The sequence below is a fragment of the Aythya ferina genome (genome assembly GCF_964211825.1).
Source record: "Aythya ferina genome assembly, chromosome: 5".
In the NCBI taxonomy this organism is placed as follows: Eukaryota; Metazoa; Chordata; class Aves; order Anseriformes; family Anatidae; genus Aythya; species Aythya ferina.
In genome coordinates this window covers 38,396,501-38,417,568 of record NC_140301.1, presented here as the reverse complement: position 1 = coordinate 38,417,568, position 21,068 = coordinate 38,396,501, and the positions used below count along the sequence as shown (strand labels likewise).

General features: G+C 45.4%; 1 protein-coding gene across 7 annotated transcripts in view; it reads left to right on the top strand.

Annotated features, from left to right (window-relative positions):
- Positions 1 to 21,068, top strand: part of ADCK1 (aarF domain containing kinase 1) — an 85,599-nt gene that overhangs the window by 855 nt on the left and 63,676 nt on the right. For 2 of the 7 annotated variants that reach the window (XM_084520835.1, XM_084520830.1), the window contains exons 1-3: positions 6,036 to 6,129; positions 8,212 to 8,349; positions 12,840 to 12,923. In XM_084520835.1, coding sequence (XP_084376961.1) covers positions 8,224 to 8,349; positions 12,840 to 12,923 — 210 coding nt within the window. In that variant the 5' untranslated portion in view covers positions 6,036 to 6,129; positions 8,212 to 8,223. Of the gene's footprint in view, positions 1 to 576; positions 934 to 6,035; positions 6,130 to 6,273; positions 6,294 to 6,667; positions 6,869 to 7,864; positions 7,884 to 8,211; positions 8,350 to 12,839; positions 12,924 to 21,068 lie in introns of those variants that run through there. The other 5 variants (XM_084520829.1, XM_084520833.1, XM_084520831.1 and 2 more) reach the window with 5 other exon arrangements.

Below are 21,068 nucleotides of genomic sequence, written 5' to 3'. Positions count from 1 at the left end.
TTCTGTGGTTTAATTTTCCTTGGCAAATTGGCTAGCTTGGGGTTTGTGAATATGTGAGGCTTTTATCACTCTGGGTAGAGTGGACCGTGTGGTCTGAAGGGGCTGTACAAGTTTATTCAAAACCATGTGTCTGGGTAAATACATCTCCGTGTACGTTTTAGGCACGTGCTGCTAATCCAGCTGTGAATAACTTCTTTTCTCCGCCCTGTGTTACTTGCCATGTATCAAAACCAGAAAACGCTTATATAAATGGTTTAACTAGTCAAAAATGTTTACTGAGGGTTTTTTTGAAAAGTTCTGAACTCAAAAAATGTGCAAAGTTTGGAAACTGTGAATTCTTTTTTCTATTTTCAAAATGGAACATTTAAACTTTGCTTTAAAGCAATGTTTGTTGGCCGAGATTAGTCTTGTGCTTAATTTTTTGAAAGTGGGTAAATTCTTAAAACCATAATGTTTAATGTTTAATTTCAGATCTAATACCTTTTATTCCATTTAAAACTGTGTGTTTATTTCTTTTTTTCTTCTTGAAACGAGAAAACATTTTTTTAATGTTAGGTTAGCCACTAAACCAAGAAAATGAATTATTGGTCCCTGAACCTGACCTGGCACACCTTCCATTACTTCTTTCTTCTGCTTCTCGTGATGTTTTGATTAAGGAACTAGCACTGTGCAGCACATAGATGTGTGCTAAATGGGTGCTAAATTGGCTGGCATAGCAAAAAGTGAGGGAATCATCAATGGGGGTCAACCTTGAGTAAGGGTATTTCTGAGGAAGTTACAGAGGAAGGGACACTGGGACTTCTGCTAGTCACCATTTTCATCAGCTGGCAATCAATATGAAGTCATTATCCTGAAAATGTACAGCTCTCAGAAAGAATGGCAGAATGTTCAGCAATACTGAAAAAAGAGTCGCACAGATTACTAGATTGCTTGGTAAGTGGGATCCATTTAAACTAAATGTGGTTTAATATCACATCATGCAAACTTCTATATATGGAAGTAAGAAATGGGGGTTAAGTACAGACTGTGCTGTCCTGGAAAAAGTGATTCTGAGAAAGATCTGGGAGGGTGAAAACAGAGCAGCAACTTAAAGTAAATTAGTCGTGCTATGAAGTAACAAAAAGCCTAATGCAGCCCAAGGAAGTAAGTAGGGACATGGTGAACTCCAGTGGGGCTATGTTATCCTGGTGTTCTTATTTTCAAAACAATATTGGAAGATTGAAGAGGGTTAGGAGACTACAAAGATAGGTAAGGCTAGTGTTAACTGAAATTGTATGAAGACATAGACTTGTTCTGTGATGAACTTCTAAGAAGTAAGTGTTAATTGTTAAATTCAAATGGGGTGAGCTCCATTTATCTATCCTTATTTTCAATTACATTACAAGGAGAAATAACCTGAGTGAGCAAATTGAAAGATTTAGTGTGTTTTACTCATTACAAAAAGATTGAGAGGAGATTGGGTCATCGTGTGCGTATACCTCTACAAGTTAGGGAAGCAAGATCTGAATGCATTCTCTAATCTCCTAGTGGAAAACATAGTAAGGACTGGTGACTGGAAGTTGAAATTAGAGAAATTCAAAAGGGAAATTAGGCAGAAATATTTAATGATGAGAATGATTAACCTTTGGAAAACTGTGGAAAGTGCTTACTTCTCCATTCCTTGTTACTGCAGAATCAAAGCTGAAAGTCTCTCGGGAAGAGATGCTGTCATTATTACAAGATTTCCTTTAGGCAAGCCTGATCTCTCAAGGTCCATACATGAGTAGCCAGGTGGAACATAATACCCCACAATATATACAGAGTCAGCTGGGAGAAGTTCATACTCTCTTCCAGCTCTGTGAACTGATTATTTCTGTGCATCTTCATGTGTCTCTGAGTTGTGGACCTTTTCTGAACCAGACTTGGTTCAAAGATGCCAGTTCTGGGAGGTTCTTTGATGAAGAGAAACTTTAGGCAGGGAGTGGTTCTGAGATCCTTAAATTCATTTTTCTCAAGTGAATATCTGCTCTTAAGAAAGAAAGAAAGATATCCTTTCTGTTTTTAAAATGATCTTTTTTGCTTAACATGTCTGGACAGTCATGGTGTCAGGTGTCTGTATGCATCACTTTTCACACATACCCCAAAATGATCTGTATGGTGAGTAAGGAGTTCAGGCCCTACAGAGTGCTTTATCCTTAGCGTGGCTGCCAGTGGGGATGTTTTTAATTTGATTTGAATACCACAGCTGGTTTTGAGAACACTTCTTATAAAGCATACTTCTCAGGAGTCTTTTGGGGTAGATTTAGGCTGTTAAATCCTCTACACCTTTTTCATCTACTTCAGCACTTTTCACATTTGCAGATGCAGAATTAAATGGCTCATGAAATATCTTGTAACAAATGAAGTTGACAATACAAAGTAATGGAATAAGCTATTGCTAATATCAGATATCTGTATGCCTAACAGTCACTGCACATTGTGGGATAAAAACGATCAGAACAGATGACACTTCTTAACTCAAGGGATAAATTATGCCACAGGTAAGATGCTAAAACAGTGAAACAGAAGAGATTTACCTAGATGGAAAGGTTCAGCCACATCAGCAACCCCTGCACTTCACATTCCCTTAGGGGTTACAGGCAGCATTCAGAAGGAATAATTATAGCTAGGGGAAAAAGATCAGAAGGTCTATTAGATTAGTGCTTTTGTAAGAATGTTTAAATTCTTCAAGCCACATCTGCATTATCTGGAATGACTTTAAGGGAGAATGGCTTCATTTCTGTTATTCTTTATAGCTAGTAGAGAAGTAAAATTTTGCAGGTATGCAAAAATCATCTCATACACTTCTGTAACACCTTGCTGTTTCCAGGGTGTTTTGTGAACTTCGTTTTGGAAGCTTTCTGCTCCCATCTGATGAACATGCTCTTTCAACAGAGGTTGTGGTGGCCCACTGCAACTTCCCCACAGGTTGTAAGAGGAAGTGGCATATCGTTTAGCCACCAGCAACTTCAGAAAACAAAGTGAAGAGAATTGTTATTTATTTTATTGCTAACAGAGATTATAAGAGATGGAGGTGGAGTGCAATTGTCTGAAGTGATACTGAACAACAATGCTGAGCAAAGGCAGGAAGAAACAAAACCAGTGGAAGTGCATTTTGAAGCTCACATAAAGTGCATCTCTGAGCAGCACATCACTTTTGTTGTCACATTCAGGCAATTTTCATTAGTGATTGCGTGGACTGACTGACCTGGCGCAATGGGCATTTTTTTCTTAAGAGATGTCTTATCCAAATACTGGCCTTCTACAATATGATCTGTAAGAAGCCCCTAATCTGAAATTGGATGGCTCCCAGAGTCAGCTCTGAGTTTTCCAGTGCTGATACAAAGGCAGAATCTGTCAATCTCTGTATAAAAATCAACCAAGAATGTGGGAGGGTTTGGCCCAGCAGGAGACCTGTAGGTGTACGTTGTGTTATTTTCTGCAGTCAGCTCTAGGGAGGTTTTCCATGTTGATTTGTACAACTATTGAGTCTTATACAGAGGTGTTTGTAGTATTTCTTCTGGTGGCCCAAACCAATCGGAAAAGAATCAAAATATTTCAGAATTAGACATCTCTAGCAGCAGAGATCCTTCTGGCCAGATCTTCAGCACATAGGAATTGGCATTGCTGCACTGACTCTTAGAGCTGAACTAGTGTGTAGGTGCAGAGGAGGCACCTGCCTCAATATTTGTACTGGTACCCATCCACAGAAGGGCAGGGCAGAGAAGTGAAGAAGGGTCTGCCAGGTCATGCTCTTCTCATTCTGCTGGTAACAATTTCTCCTGATACCTTTTCACATCTTCCTGTTAAACTTGTTCCCTGGGTACACAAAACCATAGGGTCTCCTGCTCTCTGGGACTGCTTTGATTTCTCCCTAAGCCTCATCTTCTACCATATGTTAGGAATGTCTGGTGTCAGTGAGACCTCCCAGACATCTTTCCGTATTTTGCATCTAAGGGAATATAGAAAAGAAGTGGTTTCTCAGTAGTAAAGGCTGGTCCTTTGTTGAAGTAATCTGTCTGCTCTTCCCAATCCAGTGCTTGGGACAGGGAGGCCTGAGTTTTGTTTTAGGGAGGCCTTTGGATTTGTTTTAGTGCTTCATGAGATGCACACCTGGGATGCAAATGCCTTAAAAATAAAAAGGAAATACTTTTCACGTTTCGTCTTTCACAGCAAATTGGGGTAATCTGAGATTTAATTTATTCACTAGTTGAAAGGGAAGTGGAAATCAAGCCAGCATCTTTCTTTTGAGCCAAGCTCTTTCTTGTGCATCCCTGTGGAGGCTCACACAAAAGAGCTCTGATCACTCTAACTAGGTGATTGTCCTAATTATAGAAAGATTTAGCTTTGCTTTCATAATTGCCCACTGCACTTGGGCACATGGCATTGTTATACTACAAAAGCTTTTTTTTTTTTTTTTTTTTTTTTGTCCCCAGCAGGCCCAGCGTCAGCCTGTTTAAGGGAGCTGCAAGGAGCAGTATTACTCTGAAACAACCTCACAGAGCTCTTCCAGGAGAGGCCAACAAAGTCAGCTGCAGACCCACTCCCTTGGCTGAGAACATTGCCAGTGCCTGTGATCTAGCAGTTAAAGCAGGGGGTTCAAAGGCTGGGCCACAGCCTTGGGCAGCCTGTGTTGAACCAGTGAGCTGTGATCAGGAATTAGGGATTTTGTGTGCAGTAGTTTGGGAGCTTTAGATGGGTACTTCACTGTTACGCCCAGTTTCAGCCTCACCCATGGAGGTAATGAATTTACAGACACTAAAATCTACAGCAGAACTTCCACAGGTTCAAGGGGATGGAGTAGATCCTTTTCCCATATGTCTAAGCTTGTTTTATCCTCCGTGTGTCGGCGGGGTAATCACCCTGAGCTCTGCCCTTGGTGAGTTGTATCTTGAGAGAATGTTTACCAGTAAACCTGCCTCAATAAACAGACCGTTTGCTTCATAATGTGAGTATTTCTAAATACCCTTTTTTCCCTGTCTCTGCCTTTTTGTGTGCAACTGTATCCATGCAAATATGAGTGGAATCACAGTATGGAGATTGTTTCCTGACGCTGTTTCAGTGTTTCCAGAATGCTGTTAGAAACAGTAGCTCTCCAAGAACTATTGATTACCTATTTGGTCTCTGTGTGGTTTTGGTTACTGGCATCCTTTTATAGTATTTTTGCTTTTGGATTAATTGTGGCAGCAGTTTCCTTCCAAAACCCCATCCTAAATACTTTCAATTTGCCACCAGGGATTCCCAGGCATTACTGAATTGCAGGTTTTCTTAGCAGAAAGATGCTGAGTGGGAAACAACAGTTCCTTCTTCTTGCAATGGGAGAAAAATTGTACCAGGGTGACAGAGCGCTGGCACAGGTTGCTCGGGGTGGTTGTGGAGTCTCCTTCTCTGGAAATACTCAAACCCCATATGGATGCCACCCTGCACAATGTGCTCCAGGTGATCCTGCTTGGCAGGGGGGTTGGACTAGGTGGCCTTCAGAGGTCTTCAGATCTTCCAACCACAGCCATTCTGGGGTTCAGAAATGCTGAGTTTGAAATGGGTGGCTACCAAGCTAGGTGTTAGTTTCAGGGAATATGAATGCTTTATCACAAATAATGTGTATTTATGACAATTCAGCAACATGTTGCATTCTCTGCTCTGTGCCTTCTCTCCCAGGCATGGCAAAGTGGCTGTGGTTTTGTTCACCTGTCTCTCAGGCCTTTTATCCCCACCTTTATTGCAGGAAGGCTGTGGTGAGGAGATTTAAAAGACGTTTAGATGTAGAGCTCAGCGATTTGGCTTGGTGGAGGACTGGTTAGGGTTAGGTCAGAGGTTGGACTCAGTGATCTTGGGGGTCTCTTCCAACCTAGATGATTGTGATTCTGTTTTGCGTAGCACCTCCAAAATACCATTTATTATCAGTTCCATTTCTTCCAGCAAGGATATAAACGGGAAACCTTTTTATTATCATTATTTCTCGGCTCCGCGACCGCTCCCCTTGTGGCCCCCAGCCCCACGCAGGGGGCCGTGTGATGGCGGCCCCGCCCGCAGACTACATTTCCCGGCGTGCCTCGCGGGGCAGGGCCGTACCACGCGCGGGGGCTGCGGCGGCGGCGCTGCGGCGGGGCGGTGAGTGCGGGCACCCCGCGGGGGGGGGGGCACAGCAGGGCAGGGGGGTGGTTAATTAGTGCGGGTGTTAATGGAGGGGGGGGAATGCCCCCGGGTGTCACGGCGTGCAGGGAGCTCCCTCGCAGCGCAGCTGGTTTGGGCAACTGCGCTTCTGTGTCTCAGGTGTAAGGGTTCCGTTTGTTTTATGGGATTTTTTTGTCACTGCAGTGCATGGGCATGGACCTGGGGGACTGGGGGCGAGCTCGGGTGCTGTGCCCCTGCCTCTGTCACCCCAAGTGCTCCTCGTGCTCGTGACGAGCACATACTTAATATATTAATAGATATACACACTATATATATTAAAAAAATGGCTGTTTGGGACTTTGACCATCCAATGAACGAGATCTTCCCAAAGCCTGCAAGGAGCATCAATGCTTTAATGAAAACCCCTTGGGGAAAATGCCTTTTGAGGGTGCTGAGGAATGCAAGAGATCCCCAGCAAGGAGCCCCCAGCTCCCCAGCAGGGGAGGGGGACAGCTGTCCTTGGGAGGTGCACCTGGAATTGGCTGCAGCTGGAGGACCAGGTGCATTTTCTCTGAGTTTGACCATAGTTCAGAGGAGCCCTGCTCGGCCAGCTGCCCCTTCCCGTGTGAGAAAGAGCTGGGGTGCTGCAGGCAGCTTTGCCCGGTGCTGACAGGTTGTGTTGTGGCTTTTCTGTCCTAGAGCTTGTAAGGAAATAAACAGAAGTAATGAAGTTTAGGTAAGGTTCATGTACAGGGTCTCTTACGTTATATTACCCTGTTTGGCTGATTGTGTTCTTGTGAACTGCTCCTGAAAGGCTTGACCTATGTCGCTGTAGGTGTTTTTTGGTTACAAGGCTTCCAAAAGGGAAGGCACAAGGCAGACCAACCCCACTACAGGGTCACAGCAAGAAGTAGGAAACTTTCTTGATCAAGTTTAACTGTAGGAGAATGAGTGGGCTCCGTCCTGATGGGGTGAAAATCCCACACTGTTATGGATGTTCTGGAGAGCTTGCAGAGCAGGTGACCTGTGCTGCTTGATCCATGATGTAAACAAAGACTGGTCGGTCGTGTTTGCTAATACCTGCCTAAGGGAAAATAAAGAAAAATACAGCTAGTTGGTAATCTTTTTTTTCAGATTTGAATCCTCTAAAGTGACATAAAGAGTCCTGAAATCTGTATCCTATATTTAATGAATTAGATGTTTACTCCAAGTAATGAGTACAGGTGCTCCAAAGTTGTTAGTGTGGTCAGCACATATTTTTCACACCCTCATCTTCCAGAGGAGGGGTGAGGGAGGAAAGGAGTGACACACCTCGGGCTTATGCCAGGCCTGCGAAACAGCCAGGACTGGGTTGTTGATAACCACAGGTGTCTGTCCTGGCAGAGCAGTTCCTGCCTGGCGCCTGGATGGGATGGAGGTGATGGGAAAGTGAGTTTTGTTCAGCCACCCCCATCAGGTCCTTTCCCCTGCCCTGTGTGCAGCTGTCTGCCACTGACCCGTGGAGCCCTTGCAGGGCTTCCAGGGATACATTGTGTCTCCTCCCCAGTGCTCCTCAGTGCTGAGGAGCTTTTGCAACCAGTCTGACAGAATTTCCAATAAATTTTAGGCTCTTAGTGTTTAAAGAGCATTCTTTAAAGCCTGCTTTTAAAAGAAGTCTTCTAGTATCCCCTTACAACCTGCCTGTGCTACGACAGCTTCAAAACACGTGCAGCGAAGGGGCAGCCTGTTCCTGTGATCTGAACTGGCTTCTGGTGAGCACGTGCTCCCTGCTGTCCGACCACCTGTTGTTTCTCCTTGCAAAGCCTTTGGGAGCATGAGCAAATGTTGAGTGGTGGTTACACAAGGTCTAGCAGAGTGAGTTACTTCTAGATTTGCGGCCTGTGGACACTTGATTTAGAAATAACAGTGGGGTCAGAGCAGAATTGCTTGTGTTTGGTTGCTGTGTGATTGCATGAGCTCTTGGCTGGGAGCAGTGCTAGCAATGCGTAATTAGAAAAGGAGTGATTAAAACTTAAACTCTAAGGTCCCTGTAGGCTTCACTACATCATTCTCAGGTGTTGCTTTTTTGTGTCTTGGCAGGGTTCATCAGTCATGGCACGAAGGGCCTTGAAGCTTGCCTCACTGGCAGCAGCCACTTCTGGCATCTATCTGTATGGCAACAAGTTCCTGGACCCCAATGATTTTGGAGTGGTTCGTGTGGGCCGAGCCATTGCCACAGTAAGTGTCGTACAGGTGAAGTACAGGAAGATTCCTAGGTGGGTAAGGGAATTGGAGTTCACAAAAACTTGGGATTCCTTGCAGTCCCTCTCTCCTTTTCCATTTAGCAGTCTCTCCCTGAGTCAGACGGTCAGGAAGGGGGCTCCTCAAGTTGTTGACACACTGAGGAGAAAATGGGTGAAAGCATAGACGGAATAGAGGTGTCATTTGCACGTTTTGGAAAGAACCAAACAGAGGTACTGGGCTGCAGAGAACTGTCCCTGTCTTCCTGGATTGTGTGGGGTGTTTGGAAGAAGGGCTTACTTTGGGCCCACATCGCCATCAGCCACCCTTCAAGGTCAGTTATGTGGTAGGGTCTCCTGCTGCCTTTAACAGTGATGTAGTTCAAACTGCTGTGTCTTGATTTGTAATTTGCATATGCAACTTTTTACGCTGGGACATTTTGTTTAAAGCATTGAGGTTGTTGTATTGGTGTCCTATGGCTGCCATTGCCCTGAGAGCCTAGTTATAAGAAATTTGGGTAGAGAAGGGCAGGTGCTTCGTAGATCATTCTCAAAGCAAATGTGAAGTGAGAGTGGGAGGTGATCTGCTCCTGAGATTGCATTGGCTTCCAGATACAGAAAATAAATCCTCGCTTCCTTAATAAAGGTGTCCTAATAAACCCTCCTAGCATCATTGCTATTTCACCCTTGTGTTGATCACAGCTTCAGAAAACCTGAGGATGGAGACTGCCAGCCAGGTTGTTGCCTTCTCCTGGGGGCCATTCAGTGATGAACCCATGAGCAGCCAGGAACAAGGAGAGCAGAGACTCAGGAGGGGATGTTGGTCTATCTGTACCTCACTTGCATTACGCACCTGTCACTTCAGGCCACAGTCTCCATCATTTACAGACCCCCAGTGCTAAGCCTCTGTCTGTGTGCATGTTCTATGACTTCTAAGCACTTAATTAATGAGTTTTACAGGCAGTCAGCTCCTGATAGCAGATGCAATATGAAACGAGCTCTGCTGGTTGGCTCACATGCCATGCCATTTATATGTGCAGGCTGCGCAATGAATTGTTGTGAAAACATGTTTATTTTGAAAAGCGTGAGGGCAGAAATATGAATTTTAGTCTTCCCTTCTTAAAACAAGTGTTAAATTTTGTGCTCTGTCCCTGACTATAAAGCAGCACTGCCTGGTGGCAAGGAGCAGCTCTCCCTTTTTCTGCATGTGAACATGGGCACAGAGAGGGAGCACAGATTATTGCAGCTCGAGAAGAGTCTGTTATTCAGGGTGTTTGGGCTGCCCAGTCTGCCCATGAGTTCTGCCTGCTTGATCAATGTTTCTTCATCTACTTGAAACCGGTGTTTGTTTGTTTTTGTGGCTGTATTCTGTTTAAGACAAAAAAGAGTGAGAAATACTCAGTGATGAGGCTGTGCAGACGGTCTGTGTTTCGAGTGGTGGTGAGAGCGTATTTCCCCAGCGAAAAAGTAGGGGAAAGAAGATTCTCATCAGACAATCACAGAATGGCAGAGATTGGCAGGGACCTCTAGAGGTCACCTGGTCCAACCTCCTGCTCAAGCAGGGCCACCCAGAGCAGGTTGCCCAGCCCCATCCCCAGGCGGTTTTTGAAGATCTCCAACGAGGGGAGACCCCACAGCCTCTCTGGGGAGTCTGTGCCAGTGCTCAGTCACTCACACAGTATAGAAGTCCTTCCTCATGTTTAGACAGTGTTCCTGGTGTTCCTTTGCTTTAGATGCTGCCAAATTGAAAGATGTGCTTGACTTTCGTGTCCCCTGCCTTCAGGGAAGTCATAAGTCATGGGCTGAAAAGCACTTTGCTGGCCCTGCTCTTTAATGCCTTTGAGGGTTCTGCACCCATGGCTACGAGCCAGAAGTGCTGCCGATGCTCTGATGGCAGCATGTGCTTGTGTCTGTGTATTTTTCAAACAAGAATTTTCTGTCTCTTTTTGAAATTTCTGTTGCTTTAATACATGGGACTGCATATGGTCAGGTTGGTCCTGAGAGATCCTTTAGTCCTGCTGCACCAGTGATCTGTCTTCCTACCTTGGGGTCAGCTCCTAGCTGGAAAAGCAGGGGTCAGCTCTCATCTGAGCACTGGCAGCACAAACTGGTCTCGTTCCTGGGCCATACACAGGCTGAAGCCAGTAGAGCAATTCAGTGTGTTCATTTCCAAGAAGCTTTCAGCTTCTTGGGATTGCTCTTTCTGCAAATGAAAGCTGAGGTTCTGTAGCAAACTTTGGATATTGGTGGCATCTACATGGACCTAACATGTCTGTCCTTCAATCTAGCCCTGTCCAGGCTTCTTAACTGGTTGCTTGACCCTATCATTGGATTGTATTCAGATAAAAGGAGGCTGTAACTGGAAGGCTGTAGTTCTTAAGAACTGAGTTCAGCAGCGTCAGATGAAAAAATGTAAGATAAGTTACAGTGTTGGGGCAAAAAAAACCAACACAGCAAAACTTGAAAGAAAGAACACATTGAGGTTAAGAAACCTGAGTTAGACCACTAAGACTCCAGACAGTTTTCATCTGAGTTTGATTAGAAAGATTTGAGTGTGCCTGTATTTTAAGCATGTTGGTTCAGTTGTCCTTTGCGGACTTCCTGAGAAACATGAAGTTCCCTAGTAGAAAATTTCTTTCCCGAGCCTTAGTTCAGGGAACTGGCTTTTGCTTACATGTAGATAGATAAGTGTTCAGAAAAAAACATTTTGCCATGATCTGATGAGATCCAAGGATAGCTGTAGGAGTCGTGGAGAGTTAATGGAATCGAAGTGGAAGCACAAGCCTTTGGGACGCTTAATGCTAGGTTGGATACAGGATCTGTTGAAGTAATCCAGCATTTGTAAGCGGAGGTTGATCTTGTAGGTCTTCTTATGTCTTGGAGACTCAGCCTCACACTAACATAAATTATGGTGCTAGTCTTGTATGAGAATGAAGTCAGTAGACTGGGCGGCATCACATCTCAGCCAGTTTCTGTGCTCTGGTAAAGGAACCTGGCAGAGCAGTTGTGCGTTTGCCATATTTCTTTGAGGGGCTCCAGGTTGTTTTGGGTCCATGGAGTGAATATTCCGTGCTCTAGCTGGGATATATCTCAGACACGAGCAGGGATTTGGCAATGTCAGGGTTGCCTATCAGGATCATCATAACACTAATTTAGTGTTTAAGATTATGATGTAATTAGCAAACGCTAAATTAATTCCCTCTTCCTCTGTAATACAGGCCAATCTGTTAGCTGCTTCTCTTCAAGTTGGAGGTGATAATTACCCTCGTGGGCCAGAGATAAAATGAGAACCAACTCAAGCATTCATGCCAGGCTGATTTGAACGTCCCTCCACTTCAAAGTTATTCTTTGAGGTTGGAAAGATGCTTTGAATTTTTTTTCTTCCAAATGTGTGTCTGCGTAGCGGTGTAGCTCCTGAGTTCATCATTAAGGGCAAGAGAGCCTGAAAAGCCAGAAGAAAAAAAAAAAAAAATGTTGTACTCAGTTTCCAATCTGGGAAACAGGAAACGTGAGAAACCTAAGCTCCACATGGAAAAAAGTGTGTCTATTTTTAGCTGATTCCCTGTTGATTTCCTTGTGGAAGCTTCTCTGGTCTTTTGACTGTTTCCCTTGTGTCTGCTCCAGTAATGCTGTTTCAAACCAGACTGGATCCTATCTTCTCCCTGGCTCTGCAGATCCCTTGTCTATGCTTGATGTGCTTGATCTGTGTCCTTCCTAGGCATTTTGCAGTGAAAGGGGGGCTGTTATCCCATCCCGTTGTTCATTTGCTGGCATTCTAACTGTGAAAAGAGAGAGACTTTCGACAGAGGATGGAGTTGTGAAATACCCAAGATCCATTTTCAGAAATCATTAGGACACTTAAGAATCTAATGTCTATTGTCTGTGGCTATATTTAGCTAATAAGCTTTAGATGAATCCCCATGCTGTACCTCTGTGATTGGGTATCTGGCCCTTTTGCCCTCTAGTCCTTCAGGAAGTTGAATATCCCGAGTACTTGTGCTAATCAGGGAGCTTCTCTTCAGTCACCCTGTTCCCTGCTGAGCCATCTGACCAGACTGAGCTGACCAGTGTGGTTAGGCAGGCAGGAGGTGTAAAGATGAAGTGTGGGGTAACTGGTAGGGCACAAACAGGACTTCATGATCTCTCTTACTGGCAGCAGACCTTATAGTGGAAACCCCAGGTGGCTGGCTGAGCATAGGAGCCACAGTGCAAGGTGCTGTACAGAAATTACAAAAGCTCTTTGAGTTTCTCACATGGAAGACAATATAGGCATGCCAAGTGCTGATTTTTTTTTGGGGGGGGGGGAAGGTGCATATCAATGAGATCAATGCACTGTTTTCTGTAAATGTTCATTCAAATGTACTTTTTGTTCAAATTCTTCTGAGTCTGTTACTGTAAACTCCACTATAGAGTCTAGTCTTTGGAGCCTAAGCTGCATACATTTATCCTTAACAGACAGTTTATTATTTTTTCTGGTTTAATTTTCAGACGGCAGTAATCAGCTATGACTACCTCACCTCCCTTCGGAGCGTCCCGTATGGATCAGAGGAGTATGACTCCCTTAAATCACAGGTAGGTGATACACTGAACTGTGTTCCTCAGAAACTGCACAAGGCAAAGGTGTGTTGCTAAAGCCATTGCTGTAATGCAAACTATCAGGCTGTCAGCCTAATAATTCAATATGCCTTCTACTAAACTGTTGATAAAAGCAGAGCCAAACTGCAGCATATTGAATAAAATCTGGCAAGACCTACACTGCCTGATGGATAAGTCACTTTGTCAAGAACAGGCATGTGCAAACAGTGCTCACGTATGCCCTTTAGACATTGATGTTCTTAGTGTATGGGGCAAGATGCATCTGGGCTCTGTTACTGGATCCCTGCTGCCCAGACTGGTAGTGTGGAGGTCAGCTGCTGGGAGGGGTCTGGCAGTGGTTTCTTATCTTGCTTATCCAAGTAGGATAATAGCTGTAATATGAAGGCTGAGAGATTTAAGTAAAAGAAGTGTTGGATGGAAAATAATAGGGGTGTGAATCAGGCTTGCAAATCGTTAAAGAAATTAGTAACTGGGCAAATGAAGGTAGATTGCACTACAAGACTGTCTTCCGTTGTGTTTTGATGTGACTAATTGATGTGAATAGAGAAAGCATTTCTAGTGAGAGGTAAGATAAGCACCTCTGTTGCTCCTCTCAGTCCTGTGCTGCACCTTTCACTCTGTCCTGCAGCCCTACGGTACCTTGAGCTGTGAGTGACACTGAGTCGTACTTGAGTGTATGTAGTGTAGCCAGTGTCTCTGCTATTGCAGCTCAGGGCCTCTTCGGATTGGGAAATACAGGTTGTGCTGAATTACACACATCTGTGTAACATTTTTAAAGTATGGTCTTTCACCTTCTTTGTCTTAGTACTTGTTGGATTTGGGCCACTGGTGTGGCTGTAATGTATTGGGTAATGCTCTCCAGGGATGCTCAGACCGGAGGGGCTCTGAAGCTGGAAGCAGCGATGGGCCTGGCTTATGGTTGAACATTGGGCTCTATTTCATGCACTGTACCAAGCCTGTGTCAGCCATGCTGGTTCAGACCTTGTCCGGAGTTAGAAATCAATAACATTTGACTTCAGTATTCATCTGTCAGAAAACCAACACCATCAGTGTGGTCTTCGAGTGTTTGGAACAGTTTGCAGAGCAGCTTTTCTGTTTTTTTTTTTTTTTTTTTTCTTATCCTCTGCTTCTGTGTGAAGATGCTGACCTGTTCTGCTGTAGCTCCTCATCCCAGGTGAGTGGTGCTAATGCACTGGCATAAATAGGGATAAACACGTTGGGAGTCTGGAGCTCTGCTTTCCATCTTCCCATGTCTCTGCCACTTGCTTTGAATCCTGGTTTGCAGAAGCTTTGTAGCTTTCTTGAGCGACACCCAAGTTATGGAGTTATCAATGCTGTGGACAGCTTGTTACTTGGCAGCAGCTCGTAGCAGCCCTTGCAAATTCCTGACCTTTTGCCATGTGCCTTCATGGCTTCATTAACCTCTGTCATGCAGGCATTGATGGTTTGTCAATTCGTGCCCCAGGCAGCCAGGACAGGCCCTGTTTGCTGGCACTGCATAGTGTGGTGCTCTCTCTGCTTGGCAGACAGGACCAGCTGAGGCAGCCTCTGCGTGTGGCACGGCCCCTGGCTCTGTGTGGCCAGCACTAGCCTCTGGCTGCATCAAGGAGAATGAGCTGGAAGACAAAGAAGAAAGTAAGTGCAGGCATAGTGTGATATGACAAAGCTCTTTGGCCTTTGGAGGCCTGTCCTGCTGTGGGTAGGTATTTTTGGAAGGCCACCACTGAGCCTGGAACTAGCAGTAAGTAGTCGTGGGTCCCTCAGCAACGTCACTGCAGTGCTTGTGCTCGGAAAGCATCAGCTTGGCAGCAGAGGATTTTCTGGGTTTAGAGCACTGCACAACAATCCCTTTATTTCAATGCAGCTCCAAGTGGATGGCAACCAAGTTTTTACCATCTTGCAGCTCTTTGAACAGCTTGTGGGAGCTGAGTTTGTTGGTGTTGGACCAGCTCAGAAGGGGGTGACTTTGAAGATCTGTTGAGTTGGTACTAAAGGTTAATCAGTGGATGGGACCAAGAGGATGTGAATGACCCTCCCAAGTATGTGTTGTAAGTAAAGGATATTTATTTAGATGTTACTCATACTTGCCTCTCTCCTGGATAGATCTTTGGTGCTTTCAGACGTTCATTGTATTCTTTTGGCTTGCTGTTCCTCCCCTGAAGCCAGCTGCACCTCCTCTTCATATGCTGAGTTTGGACTTTCCTTTTAAACATGTGTGTGAATTGTTTACTGATTTCCAGTTTCATTTCTGGTGCTGTGCTTGGAACAGCGATGCTGTGAGGCAGGGGCTTGGTGTCCCCGGGACTGCGGATAGTGCCAGCAGGTCTGGGTGCAGCTGCTGTGCCTCTTCCTCTGGTGAGGGGGTCAGTGCAGCTGCACTTGTGTCTGGGCTTGCATCTGGGAATGGGGAAGGGCTCCCTGCTGTGTAGCTCCTCCTGGTACTCAGCATACTGATGGGTGCTACTTGAGTGCAAATGATAATGCTTAACTCTTGGTGGATTCCCAGCCAGCCTCCAAACCAGGGCTTCTAAAGGAACCCACAGGCTCAGCTGGGAGATGGGAAGCCTCAGTGGCAGCACCAGTCCCTGAGCCCGTTGGGGTGAACCAGGGACATAGTCATTAGGAAGCAATTAAATGCTGAGCAGATTAAAAAGGAAATGGGTTCCCTGGGGGCTTTTAGCCAGGTTCCAATGTAGCTCCAAGGAAAACTCTTCAATCTTACTCTATTTTTCTGTTTCTCAGGCACCACTTTGATGCTAATGTCCTCAGCTAGCCAGATCTCAGCACCTTTTATGGTCAGTAGATCAGGGAAGTATTTTCTGCTTTCCACAGGGCAGGAAGCAGTAGCTGGAATGCCACTATGTGACCCTGGGGCTGGTTTAAATCACTTACACATCTCTGTTTTTTCCATCAGCCAGGAGACATGAGGAACCACCTTCCTGAAGGCACTCATAGCTCTTATTAAACAGCGATGAAGAGGGAAGAAGTCTTACCTTTTCCACTGCTGCCACTGCCTTAGCAGGGGTAAAGCAGTGCTCGCTTCAGCTCACCACTGGTGAGACCATACGTGGAACTGGATCGTTCTCCTGAGCCCTTTCCTGGGCTAGCTGCCTTTGTCCTGCTTGTGATGATATTGCCAATGTACTGATGGCAAGGCCAAGTGGTGTAGCCATGGTTAGCCCCAAGACTCTGTATGTCTGTAAGTCCAGTGTCAGTAACATCTGTGGAGCTTTGAGGTTTCTTCAGTGCTTGTCTCTTCCACGAAGTGGTTCTGACCATCTTTGTACTAGTACACTTGGGCATTTCTTCCTATTCCTGTCTCTGCTCGTACCGAGGATCAGAGGAGGGCACAGAGCCATTTCCCAAGTGGGACATTTCTTACCTGTTACTTCCTCAACAAACAATTTTATTCTGTAGAGGGCTGCATTTCTCTGATAATCTTCTGCCTCCTTGAGTATTTGTCTCCCCAGTCCCGAGTCAGCCTACTCTGTGACATTTCCAGCGTGGCTCTCATCACAGCACCTGCATGTCTTGGTTGACACTTCTTATATTGCCGGCATCAATTTCTGTTGATCCTGCTGTCAGTCAGGAGGTATCTCGCAACGAGCTGTTTGTTTAAGGGCTGGCATCAGTGGGCTCCTATGTTGTTGTCATTGTAGTGAGAGGATCGCAGCGGGTCAGTCATCTTGCAGGTTTCTGCACTAGTGGCCACAGCTGAAAATCTTGTCATCTTCCGATGTACGACAGAAGGTACTGCTGCAAATGTTGATGCAGGTATTTTTTAAACTGAGAGGAGATGGCAAGGAGAGAAAAGATCTCTGGTCCAGGTGTCTCTGGAGACGGTAAGAATCCATTCTTGAATTAACTTTGCTGGCAACAGAATTGCTTTGTCAGGGAAAAGACATTTGGGGAGGTTAATTAACTTTCTTCCTTTTGAGAGCAGAATGTGGTGGTTCTCATTCAAACTCTTGGTTATTGGGCTGTCAGTAGCTGGGCAAATATTTGGAACGTGTAATCTTGTGCCATCATTATACAGAATGGGATTTCTTGCTCCATAAGAGTTATTCCTGGCATATGTTGACTTTATTTCTCAAAGTGAGGTGGGTATTATCAAAAAAGAGATGTTTCACAGTGAAGTTGCCTGACTGAAGGACCCTACTGCCCTGGAAAGAAAGAGTGAGCACACGTGCATATTTTTTCCAAAAATAGCCTCCAATTCCTGGATAGCTCAGACCAGTAAAACAGCCTGTGTCTGTGGCCCTTCCCCATGGTTAAGTAATGCTGCGTGCCTTAGTAGGAAGGGCATCTTAAAATAGTTCCTTCGTGATGGAGCTGGGCTGTGTCTGCAGAGAGCAATGCCTGGGAGGTCTCCATGGCATTCCTTCAGCCAGCCCTGAGCAGGGACTGGGGGCTGTTCTGCACCACAGCCTGTGCATGCAGTGGTGGTTCTCTTCGACTTGAATTTGTGGTGAACTGGGCTGAGGAGCAAAAGAGCTCCCTTACGAGACATGGAATAGCCATTAGGTGGCAGTGACTTCCTGTCACCAAGCTAAATGGGAACCAGTAAGAGGTGAAGAGCCTCACAGCCCATCTACAGTCCCTGAGCTGATCATGCGAGGTTGCCCCATTATGTCCTCCCCAGGATATCTCTTCATCTAGAAGGCAGGGTTGGTGCTAATGCAGTCTAAAGAAGCTACTAGCAGGGCCAGCTGTAGGCTTGATGACTCTCCATTTGAGCGCTGCTGTCTAGCAAGCTTCCTGCCAACACATAAAGCATGAAAGCTTTGCACTGAAAACACATAACAAGCTGTAAAATAAATCTTACAATTATAAGAAACTTCCTTTTCCTCCTTCTGCTTTCTAGAGTGCTGTCAGCTGAACGTTATGGCCACAACATCACTAGGTTTTAATTTAGTAGCATTGCAGGAAGGTCCATTTTTTGGGATGTGTGCCTACAAAGCAGGATGTTCTTCAGTCCTCTGCAGGGATTTATTCAGAGAAATGGGCCATTGTGACACTTCTGGAGGAGGAGGAAGGAGAGAGGTGAGGGGAAAAGAGGCAGTGCCTCATCCACTGCACTCGTCTTGATGGCTCTGCACCCTCATTCCTGAAACGCTTCTCTCCAGGAGCATGGGTGAGGTGTCAGGCATGCCTCTGGTCTGTGCAGAGGATTTCCTAAGTGGTCCTGCACGTTCCTGGCAGCTCCCCAGCAGAATGAAGCTATGGGCCTTGCGAGCGTTTTGCCTTCTCTCCTCCAGGTGGGGCTATCCCTTTGCATTTGAATCCCTGCATCCTTACAGCTTCTGAAGAGGTACCTAATAGCCAGAGGAACATCTGAAGAACATTTCAGCTGGTGTAGTGAGGAACCCATCAGGGAGCTCTTGAAGGATGTAGGCTGCGAGGAGCTTGCACCATGAGGAGCACTATAAAAGGAGCAACTGGGAAGTGAAGAAATAATTTTATTTGATCTAGTGTTTGGACTACACCTTGAGTCCTAATGTGGAATGAACACTTAATGCAAAGTCAGACTTGTAAAGAGAGGCTCTGAAGAGTGTGTGGTTGAGACTTGTTTGCCTAGATTTTCATCCCAGGTGTGAGTGTTGCAAATAGACATGATTTCTCAAAAAGTTGAAGAGGGAAGGATGCAAAAAGAAAGCAGGATTGCATAAGATGCTACTTGAAGGAACTTAAGACTGTTCCCATTGACTTTGTATCAGACCCTTTGTAAGGATGTTTCCTTAACGAGGGATTGTGTAGCCTTGAACACAAGGTTGGTTTAGATAACCTCAAAGAATCAGAAAGCCCATGTTGGAAGGGACCTCAGAAGAACATGACCCAGCCCTTCATGGGAACTGACAGAAGCTGAAACAACTTGGTTGTTGGAGGCTGCCTGTTAAATCAATAGAGATGGCAGGTAACCAGTGCTTTACCTATTTAAAAAAAAGAAGACATCTGTCTTGAGAATTGAAATAATACTATCTGAGATTGGGGAAAAATAGATATGTAAACATTCATATGGGGATAGAGTACAGCAAAGTTGAAACAGGTAGACAGACTGATGTTGCATGCAGAGGATATTTCATATAGCAGGCCAGGTTGGAATTGTAGAGAAGAGCTGAAAACTGTGGATTTGCTCTGCTAAACCAGTGACCTTATCATGTTCTCCCCAAAGTGTATCTGATAAAAGAATGTGCTGGAGGGTAGCACACAATTACCTTACCTGTCAAGCCAGTGTCTTCATTTGGTCTGGGAAGTGAGTGCGGAGGGGATGGCTGTGCTGGGTGGTGTCTTGCAAACGCTTCCATGAAGTTCTTGCAATGTGGAAGGCATCTTGGTGGCTTTCAAACAAACCCTTTCACCTGTGTGAGGGCTACCCAAGTTGCATTCTTGAGGTAAAGGTATCCCTGAAGGCAACTCTGCTGTCTTTTCTCCATCTAGTGCCTCAGGGCCAGGCCAGACTTTGTCAGGCTGAGGAAGCCCTGTCCACCGGGAGAAAAAGGCAGCTGTTTCTCTGAGTTTGTCTAGAGACAAAGCAAAACATAGAATCCAATGCCAGGCTTGGAAGCTACTGCTTAATTTATTGACTATGGTGTCTATGCCCTGCCTAGAAACCTGCTGATGTGAACATGTCTGCATTTCAGTAGATCTGGACAGAGGTGTGTCTACGTGTAGATGCGTGCCTGTGTGTTCAGCATGTGAGCATTTCTGCTCAAATAGCCACTTCCAAGACAGAGTCAAAGATGGCTTTGAGTGAATCCAAAATGGTAATCACATTCCCTGCTACCATAGTTAAGTGTACTTCTGATCCCAATAGAATTGGTTTGGGGTTTCTCCCACTCCTCTTTTTTTTTCTTTTTTTTTTTTTTTTTTTTTTTTTTTTTGAGAGAGAGAGAGAAAGAGCCCTGTCTGAGTGACTGCAAATTGTGCTGATGGTGCACCATCAGAGCAGCTTGCTGTTCCCTCCTCTGCAGCAGCAGCATCTTGGCAGGTCTGACACCAGTAACAACTTGTTTTTGTCAGTGTACTGAGCTGATGTGACTTGGAAGGGGCCCACAGGGAGCAGATAAACATAGTGGCAAGGGTCATCTTCATACAGCCTCTGCTCTGTTCCTAGCTCCACTTCAACAATGAAGCTGCGTGTGAGCCTGCACATACACACGCATGCACAGTGCTTTATGAAATGCCTCCTGCCAAGCTTGCACCCATTTACTGCCTTGCCAGCTTTGCTGAATTTAGAGGTAAATTCACTGAAAAGGTCACTAGCAGAATTGCTTTTCAAAAAAACAGCTCCTAAAATGCCTTTACTGCCCCTGCAGTTTCTGTTGGAAAATATATTGGTTTTGAGTTGCCTGTGAACTCTGTATCCGTGCAGCCTGTTTGTTATCGTAGGGTTGCTCTGAACACAAGTTGTTTTTTTCAGCATTGCTGAAGGGCAGCAGGCTTTGCACTCCTATTTGTTTATTGTAGGATTGTTGTGTGAAAAGAAGTAGGGAAGATAGGCTTTCTTCCCCGGAGCCCTTTCCTTTGTGTTCACAGTCAGGCATCGCAGCTGGACATTTCCAGAGCCCAGCAGGAGCTTTCTCATCTCTGCAGTGCCCTGGTAGTGCCTGTTCTCTATCTCTTCTTTTACAGGACAGCTTCCCTGCTTGTATTTCTTTCAGTAAGCTGAGGTTTTGCTGTGGTAATCTGAATTGGAAGACATCCATTGCCAAGACACAGAGTGGTGATCCTTGACTGAGCAACGTCGTAATGAAATGATCACTCCTGAGCGATGGGGAGTGAGCAGCAGCAAGGCTGTTAGCTGGGGCCATATTTTCCTCACCCTGGGCTGGTGCTTGTGCTGGGCTGTTCACTTGAAGATGAGATATCTGCAACCTGCTGTGTGTGGAGGGCTCCCAAGAGCTGTACCAGCTCCTGCTTCCCCGACTGCCATGGCTTACATCCACTGCAGCTTCCCTCCACCTTCACTGGCCCCAGAGGCCACAGGTTAGGGACTGTGTGTACCAGGAACGAGGGTGATGTCTGATTCTTCTAAACCTGTATTTTGATTTTGGGGTAGCAAGAGCTTGGTGTGGCTCAGGACTGCGCAAAATGCAAGCAGCAGTAGCTTTATACAGGCAC